We start from the raw sequence: 18033 nt of genomic DNA on the forward strand, positions 1-18033 counted from the left end.
TTAATTCTGCACTAAAATAAATGAACACACCTGCAGCCTGTAGGGGATGAAAACCAGAAACTAAAAGATCACAGTACAACTTGGGAAATGCAGGAAGACAGAAGCAGACGAGACTAGTTAAAAGCTGCATTAGCAGAAATATTGATGGGTGTGTAACTCATCATTCTGTAAATATCATCCACTGCAGAAAAGTGGATGGACATCACCACTCTGTTGCAACTACATGGTAATTTGAGCCAATGATGAGATACAGTGTCACCTTCAGACATAAGCAGCTGGCTTCACATTGGCTGATAGAAGTAACTTAAAACATCTGAATTTTCTCATAACCTCTTTATTAAAATCACCAGAGAGCTGTAAAGCTACATTCATAGGAACCTACATGGGAAGAATCTCCCAGACATTTAAATACAAAATATAGTAGATAAATACTTACAAACTTTGACTAAATAGACATATGTAGGTCATTCTTTGACAAAGTCCATCTGTGTGAAGAAACAGTGCCACTTTCATCACAACCTGAAAAGTACTCAACTGGCAAAACACACAATCTTTTGTTTCGACAGAAAAACTCCACAAGAAGAGTTTGAAGTTTTCAAAGGAGCATTATCACCACGGCCATTAACTGAAATGTCTTGTGATAAATGAGTAGTGACACAGACACTTGATGTCTTTAACAGAACGTGTTCTTCTCTGTGTGTTTAACTCCTGTTGTTCTGTACCGAGTCTATGAGACTCTTGTTGTACTCGGACACTTGCTGGTAGACGTTGTTGGCGACTGAGTCGTAGTCGCTCTCCTGAAGTTTAGAAGCAATAACTGATGCTACGGTTAAGGGAAGAAACACTGATGTAACACTGGGCAGTTCTTACAGGGACAAATCCCAGATCTCTCAAAACTGTCATCTTGAGGTGATGAGTGATGAGTGACATCACTCCACCTCAGTCGGACAGTACAGAGATGAAGGCACAGATGTCAGAAGGATACATTCTTTCATTACAAAGTTGTTCTGCTCCAGGTGCTGCCATTTCCTCTCAAGGTTAGCCAGCTGAAACACAAAGTGCGTACACACACACACACACACACACACACACACACACACACACACAGTATAAAAAGCACAAGATTAGCATGAGCAGAACAATACAAGTTCGTACTGCCAAGGGCACTTCAACAGCAGCACATAACTCCTGCTGCTTCTAGTCACAAGACCACGTCTGTGACATCAACTGTGAGGACGTTACAATGTCAAACAAATCCCTTAAAGAACATGTTCAGCCAAAAAGGATACTGCAGTCATTATCTCCTCACTCCATGCCGATGGAAAGTTGGCTGTCCACAAAACATTTCTTTGATAATTTGATGCTTTATTTATTTAAAGGTGTTATTTGCACCCTTCTTGAAGATGGAAGCTTCACTGTAGCACCCGTCTGAAGTGGGTGCACCTTCTCTTCATCAGGAAGAATATTGTGAAGACAAATCATTAAACTTTTAGTGAATGCATTTAAAGTTTGATCACTGCAGCAGTAACGTTATCAGTAGTTGTAATTGGTTCCAATTAGAGTTAAATGTTAAAATATCAATCTTATGTATTGAACTTGTAATGAAGCTTGTTGAGGGCTTTTCAGCTTTGACATTTTGTAGTTTGGTGTCAGCCTGCTTTATGTGAACCACTGATTATATTATTTGTTGTTATTTAGCCTTCACTCTTAGTTTTGATCAGAAATTGTGCCTTTTACAAATGAGCTTATTTTATACGTTTTATTTTATGGACACCTTATGTTGTACCTCTGCTTTGATGGTGAGTTAATTGTGATTCACGTATTATCGTCAAACCACTTCCCACAAAATGTGGCAGGACTGAACTGAACTTTCCACATGGAAGTATTGAATTCTGGAAACTAAAGGAACTGGAAAGACTTCATGTTTTATAGTAATGTATAGGTATGTGCATATTTTCTGCTGCAATACAAAGAGCATACAGTATACAATTAATATTATACAGTGCAGTTATATATGGTATGTTAATAATATAAAATTCTACATCTTTATTATAACTGTAATGAAAAATGCACTTGTACCAGTGTGTGTGTGGCTCCAGTACATTAGTGCCTGTGTAACGATGTTTTTCAAATGCTCTCACCTGAGCGTGAGTCTCGTTTTCTTGCAGTTTGGTCTTCAGAGCTTCATATTTCTGGTTCATTTCTTCCAGGAGCTGTTTGAATGAATCCTGACGCTGAGTCAGTGACACGCGCTCCTCCTGCAGTCTCTGCACAGGAACAACAGACACTTGGTTAGCCTACAGTTAGCTGCCTTTAGCACAAGATGTTTAATTAATCAACAGCATGTAGATGTCAAAAGTGAGCTGATGGGGCTGATATCTGTCACTACAGATAAAATATACCAAGAAGTACATGTAGTTCATAGCTGTGAGCAGCAAACTGGTGCTACATCTTTCTCAATGTGCAACACTGCTGCACATCTCTGCAGCACAGTACCTTCTTCTTCTCCTCCGCTGTGTGCCTCAGCGTGTCCAGGTCTCTGTAGGTGGTCAGCTCAGACTCCATGGTGCTGACCCGCTCCTTCAGGGTGCTCAGCTCACCCGTGATCTTCCCCTCCAGCTGCTGCACCTTCTCCAGGTCCTGCTGCAGGCGGTGGGACTCTGGGTGGAGGTTAGTGCAGGGACAGAGGGATAGTTTGACAGTTAGCATTGGCATGTTTTCAGAAAGTTTTGAAGACTGTATCCTCTACTGGAACTCTGTGCGTGTGTGTGTGTGTGTGTGTGTGTGTGTGTGTGTGTGTGTGTGTGTGTGTGTGTGACTAACCAGTTGTCAGTCCCCTAGCGGTGCTCTCCGATTGGACCACCTCTGTCTCCTTGCTGACCAGCACTTCCTGCATGTTCCTCAGCTCACTGGCGGTCACTGTGTCCACCTGACGTAGCCGCAGCATGCTCTGCACACACACACACACACACACACACACACACACACACACACACACACACACTTAGTCTTCTCTACCACACTTTCTTTTGGGCCTTTCCTGTTGTCCATCTCTCACTACTCATCCCTCAGCCATTCGTTCTCCTTCCACTTTGCTATCGTCTTCACTGTCTTTTGTGTCGGCCCTTCACTGGAATATTTACACCCCTTCCTCCTCACCCTGCTGCAGTGTTCCAGGAGGGAGACGATGTTCTCCTGGCTCTGTGTCATCTTCTCCTGCTCCTGGGTTCTGGACTCCTCAAAAGACTCCAGGTACCCTGAAACACATTATTTAAACCAACATGTGGTCATGCAGATAGATTGAAGATCCTGTGTGCAGGATTTGTCGCCTCCTGGTGGTCATTCCCAAGACGGCACTGCAAAGTGCATGCTGCCATAGAACTGTCAGCCATCATGTCCCTGTATTAGTTCAGTATCAGTCTTAAAAGCAACGTCAAACTCTGCACAGCACTAGAGCAGTTAAATAACAATGTATTATACAGTATCTACTTAACTCAACAGTCACTCTGTTATCCACCCCTCCTTCACACTAAATATATGAAAGAATCAATAGCCATACCCACAACCGACCTGATCTACATCAGGTAATGAATAAATAATATTGTGATGTCACACAATTTGACTCAGGTCGAATCATATCGGTTGTCAAATGTCCAACTTACGGTCAATTTCCTCCTCTTTCTTTTTCAGCTCCTTGTATTTCTGCTGACACTCCCCTTATGGGCAGACAAGAAACTGTTAGTTAAGCAAGTAATCACATGATTATTAGAGAGATTTATTGAATGTTTACTTTATCTGGCAGTTTGTGTGTAAGAATGTGTCCAAGTAAAGACACATTTACATAAAACTGTTGATTAATTATTTGGTTGACTGACAGAAAATGAATCAATAGCATTTTTGAGAGTTGGGTAATACTTCATACATCATGTGTCTTGTTTCTGTTATTCCTTATCTTTGTGGACTGTTGATCAGACAGAAAAAGTCATTCACAGATGTCACTAAAATAAAAATAATCAGCAGATGAATTCCTAATTAAAACTATAGTTTCAGCTCATGATATATTCATAAAAAGAGATTTGATGGCGTCTGTAATCTGATAGTTTGTAACATTTAAACTATAAGATGATGATGATGATTTTAGAGGAAACATTAGACTGAACAAGAGAAAGCAGCTGTCCTGTGTTACCCTGTGCTTCCTCTGAGTCCTGCTCCAGCTGACGGATCTCCTCTGTGATTTGTGCGGTCCTGTCCCTGATCTCTGTGAGTCTGAGTTTCAAATTTAGAAGCAAGTTAGGAAGAGTTCAAAGGTCACAGGTTGAATGAGGTAAAACATATACATAAGGACCTCTCAAACGCTTCATTTAGCCTTTTTTGAACCAGTTCACCAGAACTTCCAACTGGATCCATTTATGACAGAAATGCTTTCATAACTTTTGACAAAAGATGCTGCAGAGATGCTGACTATGTTCTTGCATGAATTGATTTTAAGTAATTTATAGAAGAAGAAGAACTGAGATTGGAAGTTGTGTCACAGTGCTCCACATCTGTCAGTGTTTCATGCTTGAACTTCTAATTTTAAGTAATAAATTCTTCAAAACAAAAATGAAAATCAAAGCTAACAGTGCAGACAGAGTTTTGGTAACAACATGACATGTTGGGTTCAATATGAAGACATACTGTCTCTCCATGCTGGCGATTTCCTGGTTGTCCTCCTTCACCTGGAAACAAAGCAGCATCTTAAATGTTGATGTCTCACTGTCTGTCTCATCACGAGTCATCACTACTATCATTTAGTTTGCTTGAATTTAATGTAATTATTTTTTTTTTGGTCAAAAAATGTGTTAATTGTGTTTTGAATAAATGCAGCTAATATGGGTCTAATACAAACTTTGTTGTGACATATTGTCCACGTCAGTTTTAACTTGTCGACTTGCCTGTTTAAATAATTTGTCCCTCTCCTCCTGTGGGGAGCCCAGGCTCTTGTGCTCAGCCTCCTTGGCTACACGCTTCGCCTCCAGCTCAGACAGAGTCCCATGAAGCCGAACCACTTCCTGTTTTATGTGTGAGTGAGCCAGCTCCTGCACAGAAGAGCATGTAAATTAAATCAGCTAATAATACTACTACTGTATACACTACTGATACTGATAGTACCACAGCCAGTGATGTTACTGCTGCCACAGCAGCTGCCATTACACTACACAGCAGTGGGATGTTACTGAAAAGCTATTTGAATTTACTTCACATGTGCATTTATCTACTTTTGTCTGCTCCTTTCTTCCTGCTTCCTTAACACACTTCATCTCCCTCCTCCCAGGGTATCTGCAGGTCTTGAAAAGCCTTTGAACACATTTCTTCAGGTTTCCTCAACAAAAAAGCTGAAGAAGGTCAAAGTCTTACATTTAATTTAAAAAGGTATGGCATATCTTTTCTAGCACGCTGTAGGCAGTAATGTTAATTATAAAATGTTGTGTGTATGTGAGTTTAACTAAACCTGGCAGGAAAATCTCCGCTACTATTGTTCCACATCTCTGAGCTTATGTCAATTTTATATGCAACCTTAAATTATTTAGTGCTTTTTATTAAATTGGTTATCCAGCCATCCGCTCAGCGATCCCTTTTCTGCAGCATGTGATTAATTAATTATATCATTGGGAATGATTGTTTTATATTATTAGAATACTAGAAAGTAGTGATGGGCAGAAGAAGCTTTATGCAGCTTTGGGGCTTTCTTTCTATTTGTGCTGAAAAAGATCTGTGCTGTGCCGAGTTTCAAACTCAGGACACACAGTGACATCTGGTGGCTGACTGTAAGACTGACAGCAGCCCTTCAAGACTGGAGCCTAACCATCATCACCACCACACTGTGCTATTAATAGTTAAGTGTTGTCCAGTGTTGTTTCCTTTTTCTTTGTTTTAACTTTGTGTTGTCCAAAGAGCTTCGATAGAAAACATGTTTACTGACATGAAAGATTAAAGTACCTTTAGTTGTAGTTTAGACTGAGTGCTACTGTGGGCTCAGGTTTTAAAACTCATGGTTGATATTTATTTTCATTTCATGAGTCGGAAGTGATTGGAGACCAATATTGATTAAAGTGGGAGTTATATACATTAAATAACCTCACTTTTATGAAATTATTACTTGATATCATGAGGAAATGATACTAATGTCTGTCTTTCTCATGTACATCACCATATTTCTCAATTATTCTGTTTTTTTTATCCCTCTAAAGTGCTAACCGCATAGTTTAGCTGTGAAACTGTCGCAGTCAATTACATCTGAAGCTTCAGATGTGATCAGTGACGTGATATTGTTCATTCAACACAAGCTCCGGCACAATGCATTAACAGTGCGCTTCACAGAAGTGAAACAGGCTTCAGAGTTTCAGTATCAAACGGCCATCTCTACCAGGAAGTAATGACAAAAATGTGCATTTGATAAATAATCATTCTATAAATCTTATCTTCCCTACTGATTTTTGATGTCCATCATACTTTGGCTGGTATGACCATGTAACAGATATTACATTTTATTTGAACATTTTATGTGGCATCACAAACGGCTAAAAAGAATAAAGTGTAGCTTCTCCTGCAGAAACCCAGTGTTCCTTCCACAAATTCCTTCCCCCACTAAACTCTGTAACTCCACTCACTGCCTCATAATCCTCCTTCCTGGTTATCAGAATATCCAGCTCCTCCTGGAGAACAGCTAGCTCCTGCAAAAGAAAAAAAAACAGGAGGTCAGGAGAGGAGATGGAGAAAGGACAAGAACACAAAGTACAGTAACACTGAGTGCAAACATCACACTTATCCTTGAGTAACAAAAGGAAAAAAGAGCAGTATCATAGCAATATAATATAAACACCTGTAGCAGTTCCTCATTGGCTCTTGTCATGGTGAAATACTTGTCTTGCTTTGCAGCAGGCATTGCCTGGATGACCTCGTCAGCGACGCTCCTCTCCCTCCTGATCTCTTCCTCTATCGCCCTGATGTCCTCCTCTCTCCTGCACAACAAACACACACGGCAGGGTGAAAGGGTTTGTTTCACTTTAATTCATTTTTCATGTTTGCTTTGCCTTAACTAGTTAACAGAAGGGGGGTGGAGACACGTGACAAAGATCTGGGTCCACAATCATATCCAGGACAGATAATATAGACAGATATCCAGATAAGACAGCAAGATAGATAAAGAAAGGATGCAGGCAAGGAAGAGTGGAAGAGACATCAGACAGACTCATGTACTGTATACTGTAACCTTTCTCTTCATAAAACCAGATAATGTAATTTGAAAAACAACTTGTTGTCAACAACAAAAGCCTTGAAGATACTTGCAAAGTAAGAAACACAGTAAGGAAGGAGGACTGACTTCAAAGATCATAAATGTTAGCTCCAACAGTGTGAGTCAGCCTCTTGCTTTTACAACAAGGAACAAAGGTCATGTGCTGTGCTGGCTGCATCACAGGTGACGGGTGAATAAAAGTTTGTCTGAGGGCCGGTGGAAGGACAGGTAAGTGTTTTTAGTTAATATTCAGTAATATGGAATAGTGACGAATGAGACAACCAACATTACAGGAATACGACAGTAACACTGACAGATGTAGTTGCACTGTATGCATGTTAAAGGTTATTCAGCAGACACATATCTACATGTGTTACTAACAGGTGTGCTGTTCACTGAATCTCAGTCTCAAGAACTTCAATGAGTTTGTTTTCTCTAAAGGGTATCAGGAAAATAAGAGACACTCTAGTGTAGGTGTATCAATGTAATTGATGACAGTGTGGTGTGTTTTAAAAGAGATCAAAGAATTCATGAACACTATGCTCTGATCAAGGTGTTACATAAGCAGATTCTCAATCTGTAATATATACATAAAGGTAATGACCAGGACGCATGAGTTTCACTGAGAAACATTTTCTCTTGTGGGGACGCAATAGTCACAACCCAGGATGTTCAATGAAGGCAGATTAAAAAACAGCTATAGCATTCAGCTACTGCTTTTTTGCTGCATGATACAAAGTAAAACTCGCTCTTTCTTTCCAATTAATGGAAATTTGTGTATTTTTTAATATCTCAATATATATCGCAGGAAACCAAAATATCGCAATGTCAGTTATTTTCCAATATCGTAGAGCCCTAATATTCAGGTGTGTGTCCAAAAGACTGTATTTTCTACAAGGTCATGTTTTTTTGTTGAAACAACAGCATGAATTGTGATGACCTGCAAAAAATATACATACTGGAATTAGGAAAGCAGATTCAGTGTTGAGGCAAAGCTCTGAACTCAAAGTGATGAAAATGGGATTTTCCAGATCAAGTACTGAGTGTTTTTTTTCTCCAGGGTAGGATAATGGAAAGGAGCCGGCGACCTCTTCTGCAGTGGTTGACTGCAGTGGTAGCAATTACTGTAGTGGGAAGTAACGTTGCGAGTGTCAAGGACAACATACTGGTAGGTATTCTTTCTAGTCTATTTGTGAAGCTGGTACTCAGTGAGAGGAATTTGTTTTTTGCTGACAGTCTGATCCAGAGTGATGTGATTTCTGGATCATAACCTACTGTTTTTGCTGTGTCCCTTATGCTCTGTCTGTAAGTGTTTATTCAGAATGTTTATTTAGTCTATTAAATGTCCATCCTTTACCCATCAGCAGGTAAAGAACTTGACCAACAAGACTCTGCAAGTCATTCCTCATGGTGACAACAGCTCCAGTGTTACTAAACTGGTGATTGAGGGGAGCCTGATCACTCTGAACGGTGCTGACAGAATAGCCCTGACTACTTATCCCGGACTGGTTGAACTCCACCTTGACGGTAACCAGGTGACCGCTATACCAGCAAAATACTTCTCTGTGGTACCACAACTCAAAGTGCTGTCTCTGTCCGGGAACAAAATCAGCAGGTAAGAAACAAATAAAGGAATCTGCTCTCCACCTTTTCTATATAATAAGGCAAAACATGTGTTACTGATTAACCAAGAGTGTGACAACATCACTGGTATAAGTATGGATGTTAAAGTACTGCTGATATAATAAATACTGCATATATGTACAACTAATCCTACTGATGGATGTCACTGCAGCCTGGACCCAGAGTGTTTCTCTGGCCTAGATAACCTGACAGACCTGAACGTGTCCCACAACCTGCTGACAAGTCTCCATACACAGCTGTTCACCCGACTCAAATATCTACAGGTAAACTGAAAATCTTTCAGTAGCTTTCAACAATTATTAGGACAATGAATTATAAGGTTAAAACTTCATATTAGCAGATATTTTTACACAATCTTGTCTTAACCTGAAGTTTGTATTCTCTCTCATTCCTTAATGATTAAAGTTCAACCTAAATACACTGCAGTTCATTATTGTTAAGTGTAAACTTGCAGATCTTTCAGAAATGTAGTAGTATGAACCAAGTTATTATGAATCCATTTAACCTGACCCTGTCTGGTGCCATCAGGTGCTGAACCTCCAGGAAAACCCCTGGAACTGTTCCTGCCCCCTGCTGAACAGCACTGGAGTGGTCAAAGCAGCAAGTGTTAATAATGGTAATAATTTCATTTCTGCAACCTTTTAGTAATAAAGCCAACATGTAATCCAGGCTGGCTTAATCATCAGATTACACTTCTATATTTAGGGTTTATAATTTGAATTTGGGTGGGTACCAGATTGGATAGAAATGTAGACAAAAATGATTCAAGTTAGGGATGTTAATGATTAATGTTTAATGATTAATGGATTAATCATTGTTAAGAATTTAACCAAATAAAAACGTATTAATCGACAGTCAGAGATTGAAAAAAAAATCCATCACAAATACTTACAAATTACTTGCTTATCAAATATGTCAAAATTAAATATAAAATACTGTTAAGTTATATTTAATATAAAAAATACAAAATGACTTTTAATATTAAATGATATTATTACATTTTAGCTATATGGGTTGGATTTTATTGGGGAGAGGAGAGCTGTTGAATAGTGAGGGACTTCCGCAATTAAAATGTCATTAATTTGTGTATATATTATTCAAGTCACGAACATAGAGCATGTCAGTGGTCGAAACAGTTTTCTAATGGACAAAATGTGTTAATGATTAACCGATAAGCAATTGTTAAAGTAGCTGACTATCAATTAAAGAAATAGCTTCAAAGTTGAATTCAAGTAGCTTGATACAAAAAACATTATTAGATCATTATTACACTTTATATGATTTTAGTGAAAGTCAGTAGCCTGCTTTGTAATTTCACCACATTTTTCATCCCTTAACAGAATTACCAAAATAATCTTGTTTCACTGTAAACTCCAGTTTCAAGGGGGCTAAGATCTGAGTGAAAATGTCTTTGAAAGCACTATGCTGATTTTAAAAATCTGGGACCTTTTTTCAGTTAAAATCAGCCTTATGACAGAAAATATGCACAGCTTGTCTGGTGGTGTCAAGTTGACTTCTAAAAGGTATCTTTTTTTTGCGATGGTCTTCTGTGTCAGTTCTCTTCCACCTATGGCGTTCTACAGCCATTAAGCCCACATTAGCAGGTGAAAATGAGAATGCAAGTTTGCTTTTTCATTTTTACTCAAAAAACAAATAGATATGTGGAAATGCATAATGCTATTGTGAAATTACATTTTCATTTTCAAATGTATATCATCATTTTAATAAAGTCCCTAATGGGCAGATTAAGTTAAAGGGATGCTTTTCTATGTGATGTCCGGCTCTACAGCAGGACCAGAAGTCACCTGTGCTTCTCTAGAAGATCAGGAGGGAAGGGAGTTTTTGCAGGCTATAGCTGTGTGTTCAACATCACCACCACCCACCTCTACTAGACAACCACAGAAACCACCAACACCAGTCGGTTTTCAGCCGACTTTGGCCTCATCCACTATTCTGACAAGCCAGAACCACATTAACAAAGGTAGGACAAAGAGATTTGACTCAGTTTCTCATTCTTTACCCCTTCTTCTATTATGGGTCGTACAAACAAGCTTAACAGTCTCTCTTCCCTCTCTCCATCCAAACCCAAACTAGACCAGACACCTGTGCTCGGCAACACCTGGAAGTTCACAGCATGTGTTGCAGTACTGGCACTATTCACCTCCACGCTCATCTTATGTGGCATAAAGGGGCCATCCTGGTACAAGCTCTTCCACAACTACCGTCATCGGCGACTACGCCAAGAAGAGGAGGAGGAGGAGGACGACGTTGTGTCAACAGTGTTCTCAGAGACAGGACTATACCAGAACCATTTGACATTCACCTTTGAGCAAGCGAATGAGCAGATAGAGGAGGATGAAGAAGAGGAGGAGGAGGAGGAGGAGGATGGGTATTTTGAGGATCCATACATTAAGAGGGAAGAGTGACATTTAGGAGAGGAGGCATCGGCAGAACCATGAAGAAGCAAACATCAGCTGGTGAAGCAGTGACAAGATGAGGAGGCAATCATCGCAGACGGACGTGTACTCAAAAAACCAGGTGCTCACTGGGAGCTGCTGTATGGTAGCAACAGAATAGTTCCTCTACACAGGACATGTACAGTAACATTGCTAAGGCAGGGTGATTCATCTTTGGTTTTTTTGTTTTCTTATAATTTTGGCCTCCAAAGATATTAAAAACTAGAGAACAGAGATACAATGATTATTGTGTTGTATTCCATTTCACAATGATGTTGTTGTTTTGTCTTGTAAATCCAGAGCACCCCTTTCCTGGACAGTGGTGTGCTTTAATCCCTCCCTAAAAGCACAAACCCACTCTCAGCCAGGCTGTGGCATGTTTAGTTCAGCTCACTGCCATGTAAGAGCACTCTATTCAAGTGAGCAATCATTTGTGAAAACGTGGTCAAGCCGCTGCCACTTGGATTTTTGATGCGCTTCTATCAGTGGTGTTACAGTGCTCGTGCTTGGAGCAGCTGACAAGGGCAAGAGAGTTGCTTTTCAGCAATCCTCTCTTACGCTTTATCATTTTCTAATACACATCATATATTACATAAGTCTTTATATTTGTTATATTATGTTATATTAATATGATACATTATGACTATAATAAGGCAATTTGTGCTTTTCAGTTGAATTACATTTAAAGTTTAAGGAAATTCATTGTTCATTTTTTGTTTCCAAAGTCATTGAGTATTCGTGTTAAATAATCAATATCTCAATATTAAAAAAAATAACCGTGATTATGATTTTTGCCATAACTGAGCAGCCCTTACATCACCATGGGTGGATTACTTGAATAAAACCATCAGTTATTTGTTTTCTCAGCACTAAAGCAGGATTGTTGGAATGTTGGTTATCAAGAATTCAAGAATATCATTTACCAAAAATATGAAGCAGAAACCTATCCCAGTTTGATATAACTAGTGCACAGATGTGGATCTTGCCTGTCCACTCCACTCAACAGATCCATACTCTATATGCACACAGATGTGCTGCCTCCTTTTATATTGAAATTTAAATGAGTTGTTGGAATGGCACTCGTTTGAAGAGTCATACTGCACAGTCTCTGAACTGCACATCAGACTTTTAGTGAATGAGTGTATGTGAGCTCTTCAGGCAAAGGAGGAAAGATGTGATGCAGAATCAATGTTGAGTGTCACTGCATCAGTCTTTTAGTTTGCAGCTGAGCCATCAACACTGATTCGTCTCTCTTATAGAGAATGTACCCATGTAGCTTTCCTTGCAAGTCTGTATTAGTTTATATTCCTGGTTGACATACAGCATCAATCACCTGCTGTTTAGAGTTTAGGTCTACTTTCATCTGAGCTTCTGGGCCAAACATTACTGTAGCCACCACACTTCTGAAGAAAGTTAACCAGTGGGTGAAAACTACAGATTCTTTCTTCTGCTTTGTTCAGTTTGTGCAATGTAACATTTACAGCCTTTTTAAAAGGTAATGACAATTTTAAAAGATTGACATGTAAATATGTTGATTCCACATACTAGATGGATGAACTTGTTGTTTAACTCTATATACATGTATGTAATACAGCCAGCATTCGTGAGACATGACCATGACATGAACAATTAATTTTTACTTGACTGACTATTGATGACACTAATTATAAACCATTAAAATCTTACAAAATACTAAATGCATGTTTCTTTCCATGGTATTAGATTTCTTTCATTGTCATTTTATCATTAAACCATCATAAAAGATAAGTTTAAGAACAGGATGTCCCAACATAAATTCTTTCCTCAGTGATCTTGAACTCTGAACTGTAACATAATAATAATCATGATAATAATAATAACTTACTCTCTCCTCTCAGTGAAGATGCTATCAATGCTTTCAGCCTCGCTGTTATTTTGGTCTTTCACCTAGGAGGGAGGAGAGGAAAGAAAAAGAAGGAATGAGTGGGCATTCTCATTATATTTGCAATAAGGAAAAGTCTCTCCAAAACCAGCCTGCTGAACGACATCTCTGACTTCTGAAGCTGGAGGTGTCACAAAAATAACCATATTGCTTTCATGGTGTACTTACAATGTTGTAGTCATTGATCATTTCCTCCATCTCTGTGTTGGTGTTGAGCTTGTCCACCAGCTGGAATTAGAAATAAAGAATTTACACGAACATGAATTTAATAAAATCACCAACATATCAGTACTCATCAGGTGTTTAACAAGTGCAGCACAGATCTTCAAACCACCAAAGTTTTTTCAAACACTTTGTACACACAAGATGTTTAGTTACTAATCTGGGGGGATTTTTATTCCACCTGTACTTGCATTGAGCTAATGCGTTGGTGTTTGCATTTTCTATTTTTACACTCTGTATATAGGAAGTGAAAATAATTATAAACAATGGCTAACACTTTACCATGTTGTAGTCAGCAAGCTGCCCTTGTAGTTCCTTAATCTCTACAGCCAGGCCTTCAGCTCTGAGGGGAAGAAAACAACAAAGGGTTGGTGATTTGTTGGCACTGTTGTAGTATTCTAAATCATAATATTCATTCATTGTATTAGAGGAGCTCTCGTGTTCATACCTGACTTGCACCATTTTTACACCAATATTAGCTTGTATATGCAGTTTTTTTAACTGTGAGAAAACACGCTAAAAGCCTCTGTTTTTTTGTTCTGGTGTATCATGTTAGACGTCAAGAATGTGCCAGAAAAACAGGAAACATTAAAAAAGCAGCAGTCACTTCAACAGGTTACAGCATCGCGAATGAAAAGGGGCAACAACTAAATTGTCCAGCTAGGTGTTGTGTTTCCATCAAAGTAGATACTACTGCAGAGTCATTTGACATGGGAGTGAACGTTGATTGTACACGTTCACATTAAAGACAAAAGCCAGGTGTTGGTGGTTTTTGTTCTCCAGTGTAAAAGGGGTGTTGGTAACAGTACAGTGCCAACAGGTTTCCACCTCTCTCATCTAACACTTCCGGACTGGAGAAGAGGGCTATCTATTTTCACCCAATATGCTGCTCTTATTAATAAATTACCATGACATATATGCGCGATGGATGAACTAAATCCATCAATCACTTTCACCTACTGAGCTGGCTTTGATGGATCCTGACAGCAGCTCATCACATTTTTTTTATCAACATAGTTAAAGGTCACATATTGTAGAGAACTCCATGCCTTCTTTCATTACAAAGCATGTTCAGGATGTTATATAAACACAGAGAAAGTACCAAGTACTCAGAAACTCTGCCTTTAAATAAGCTGTCAGGACTTCTGTAAAGTTGTGATGTCCCATCTATACAGTCACCGCCGCCGACCATGTCCCCAGTACGGCCAATGTTGAAAAGCATAGTGGGCGTTGCCTGCTCAGGCCTTTGAACGCTGACCAACAGAGCAGACTGGGTTTTTTTTCTAGTAGACACCCAAAATAAAAGTATGAACCTGAAATTGAGCATAATTTGGGACCTTTAATAGATTTAAGAAATAGTTCTTATTTTTACTTGGAGAGCATGCGTTTAAGAAGTATTCTTTTATTACTTTTTCTTTTAATTTAGGTTAGAATTCCAAGGTTTGGATGATGGGGTAGTGCAGTCCACAAACATTTCCCTTTTTGTTGCACAATGAGTGCATTTCCTTATATTTATGAATATTTGAAGGCTGTGGGATGCAGTGGGCCTAAATAAAATTGGAGAACATGCTGTTTGTAATTACAAGTTGTAGTGTCAGCACTACCTAGTAAAGACAGCACTCACCTCTTCTCATAGGAGAGATAAACAGAGTTCTCCTGGTTGTAGTTGTCGATCTCTTTGTGCAGTTTGCTGGTCTCTGTGGTTAACTCGTTGATCTTACTCCTAACAGCACAACAAACACATTCACTTTCAAATGGTAAAACTGAGCAGTGTGTACCAGCAGGTACTTAAAGAAAGGTTTAAGAAAGGCTGAACATCTTTTACACAACAATGTTTTCCCTGGCAGAAGCATCAATAGTAGCATGTGTTACCTCAGAAGGCCCAAGTAGTAGGACTTATCCAGAATCTGTCTCTGAGGTCCTTTTGAGGATGGAAGAAGGAGGCAGGTAGTGGAGAAAAGAGGGAGAGAGAGGCGTGACACCAATGATGTCTGTTTTAACATGGCTCACAGTGTCTGCACCAACATAAAACCATACAAATACACATCTATCCATGTGAGAAGAGTGAGCTGATGTCAAACTTACCTTTCATGCCAGTCTTCATCCCACTGAGGCCCTGTTGGGTCACAGGCCTGTCGGTCACTTTGATTGGTGCTGACAGGACTCCAGGGGTGGCGATTGGGATGCCACCCCTCATACCAGGATGTCCGCTTGTACCTGGAACCATCTGGAATGAAAATAAATGAATAACATACAGTGAGACTGGGTCTCTAATCAATCATTTATCGAAAAACATTGGCAAGTTCAGACTAGTTGCCATCACTGCAACATGTAGAGATATCAGGTGCTTATTACATCACAGATGTACAGATCACAAAAGCAAGCACAAACTTTCCACAAACATTCCTTGAACTAAAAGTAGTCTGTCTGAAAGTTACAAGATAAATAAGTTTAACTTTTAGAGATCTAATTCAGCCAGTCAGTAATGAGAGGGGAGATGCAACAGCTACTTTCACATCTTTTTTTTTTCAAAACATGTTGACCTAAGACATAAAAAAGAAGAGGCCAGGAAACTGAGAGATACATTTGGGCTTTAGCACCTTTGCTACTCTGCTGTAGTAGATATGTTGATGTGACTTTAGCAGTGTAACCAATAAACTCATGGGAGGAGCACTTGTATCTTAAAGCTAAAATCCATCCAAACTGCGGCTAACTTACCCCAGTTGCAACACGAATCGCTGTAGGAGGAGGTCTGACAGCTGTTGGGGGTCTCCCAGCGGCTGGGAGCACAGATCCACTGCGGCTCGCTGGGCGGCCCATGCTGGAGGGAGGCCGCTGGCTCGCCATGATGCCTTAAACCTCTGAACATATTAACAGTAACAATAATAAGCGCAAATCAGATATTTGGAACTGATGGGTGGAAACAATCTCATACATCCTAGTGGTGCTGCTATAACTCAGCACTTGTTAGTATGTTTGCTTGGTGACAGCAGGTGAGTGCTGTACTTTACATCTTCTATCCACAACTGATTAACATGGAATAAACAGATTATCTTTTAGTCTGAAGTAGAATCTTCTACTTTTTTTGTCTAGTCATTATATGTTAAATTAATCGTATTTTGATTATTTTAACAAATATTGAGATTGCGACATGATTCACAATTAATGGGAATGATCATTTGTGTGTAACTAATTTCATTTTCACTGAAAGAACTTTTAAAACCCTGATAATGTGACATTTGTTGGGGTCTGTACCAATCAAACGTGTTTGTTTTTTTAGTTTACAGCTGGACAACAAGCTCTGTGGGCCCACACATCTCTGCAGCACTTCAGTATAATGAATGATATCATTTGTCTCACATTTTTCCCATAAAGAGCAGATATTGCACATGGCCACATGGCACTTTCGATAACGTTTCGATTAACTGCAGCCCTAGTATACACCCAATTTTAGTAGGCTATCGAACTGTAATTGTGTTGCTACTTACCTGTCACTATCTCTGTGAAAGCCTGGATTTCAGATGTATGCACCTTGACATGAAAAACATCTCAGCAACTGAATGCTGCCCAGTGTGAGCCAGTTTGAGGCTGAATTGTGTGCCAAAATCCTTCACACAGGATTTATACTTGCATCATTGACGCCAAGTCAGAGAAATTAAAGACAGTTTCTCCATGTGGTTCATCAACATGATATTATGTAAGCGTTGTTTTCTGTTAAGGGAAGCATGCTGCATCAATAAGCTATGCGCTGCTGTTAGCTAGTATACAACACAAGTTTAAACGATGAAAGCCAAGATAGCCAAATTGTAACTGGTAGCTTGCTGTAGCGTTACTGTTAAATCCACTTATCAAGAAAACATGAAGTATTGACTTGAATGTTACCGACCCAAAAGCGTTACCATGTATGACGGTAAGTTATATGTAACATCAGCTAAATAATCTATAGCTAAACTCATGGCGGCCGTAGCCTTTGTAGTGCGTTAGCCATTTTACTTTTTTAACGTAATTCAATGTTAAGATAACTTCAGCGTTATCTTGTTACCACGGGTGAGCTAGCTGTTAGTAGCATGGATACGCTAGTAGGTAAATGTTTCGTACCTTAACTTGAACTGCTTCTTGGTCGTTTTAGCAGACCGTATGGACGTCTACAATGTCCAACCGAAGCGACTGTTTAATAAGCTTGTCTCAATGGGAAGAAAAATATCAACTAGCGTTACTTCTAAAAAGGTAAAACGTTATGTCAGCCATTAGCTTTAAGACAGTCAGCGACTGGAGACGATGTTGTCGTTACCCCAGTAACCGTCTTCTTCTACTGGCTGAATCATGGTTGGAAAAAGTCTCTCTGCTGCCCCGCACCGGCCAACAGCGGGGATACATGCCGACCACGATTCCTGATTGTAAAGTTACCGTCCACAACAAACTACCTTTCACAGTTTCCTCTACCACATGACCTGCATACATACTTTTAAACCATAAATAAATATATATTTTTAAAAAGGTCAAACAAAATGTGG

General features: G+C 39.4%; 2 protein-coding genes across 3 annotated transcripts; one reads left to right on the plus strand and one right to left on the minus strand.

Annotated features, from left to right (window-relative positions):
* Positions 1 to 314: 314 nt before the first annotated feature.
* ift74 (intraflagellar transport 74) lies at positions 315 to 17827 on the minus strand. Of its 2 annotated transcripts, none has more exons than XM_084341081.1 (20): positions 17618 to 17827; positions 16238 to 16380; positions 15605 to 15746; positions 15392 to 15440; positions 15144 to 15242; positions 13802 to 13862; positions 13466 to 13525; positions 13241 to 13302; positions 6863 to 7001; positions 6651 to 6713; positions 4935 to 5078; positions 4678 to 4718; positions 4187 to 4266; positions 3663 to 3716; positions 3160 to 3257; positions 2824 to 2950; positions 2497 to 2660; positions 2142 to 2267; positions 986 to 1046; positions 315 to 817 (listed from the first exon to the last, which is right to left on the minus strand). In XM_084341081.1, the coding sequence occupies exons 2-20, from the start codon at positions 16364 to 16366 to the stop codon at positions 702 to 704; spliced, it is 1815 nt and encodes a 604-aa protein (XP_084197207.1). In that variant the 5' UTR covers positions 16367 to 16380; positions 17618 to 17827; the 3' UTR covers positions 315 to 701. The 2 variants fall into 2 exon arrangements, with proteins under 2 accessions (XP_084197207.1, XP_084197208.1); XM_084341082.1 differs by lacking the exon at positions 17618 to 17827 and adding an exon at positions 17008 to 17197.
* LOC311249788 (uncharacterized protein) lies at positions 8346 to 11346 on the plus strand (the record flags this gene model as incomplete). Its single annotated transcript, XM_084341104.1, has 5 exons — positions 8346 to 8444; positions 8644 to 8891; positions 9072 to 9183; positions 9449 to 9536; positions 11015 to 11346. 5 exons carry the CDS (start codon positions 8346 to 8348, stop codon positions 11344 to 11346), a joined length of 879 nt encoding a protein of 292 aa, XP_084197230.1.
* Positions 17828 to 18033: the final 206 nt, after the last annotated feature.

Source organism: Pagrus pagrus (genome assembly GCF_965226575.1).
Source record: "Pagrus pagrus genome assembly, chromosome: 20".
NCBI lineage: Eukaryota > Metazoa > Chordata > Actinopteri > Spariformes > Sparidae > Pagrus > Pagrus pagrus.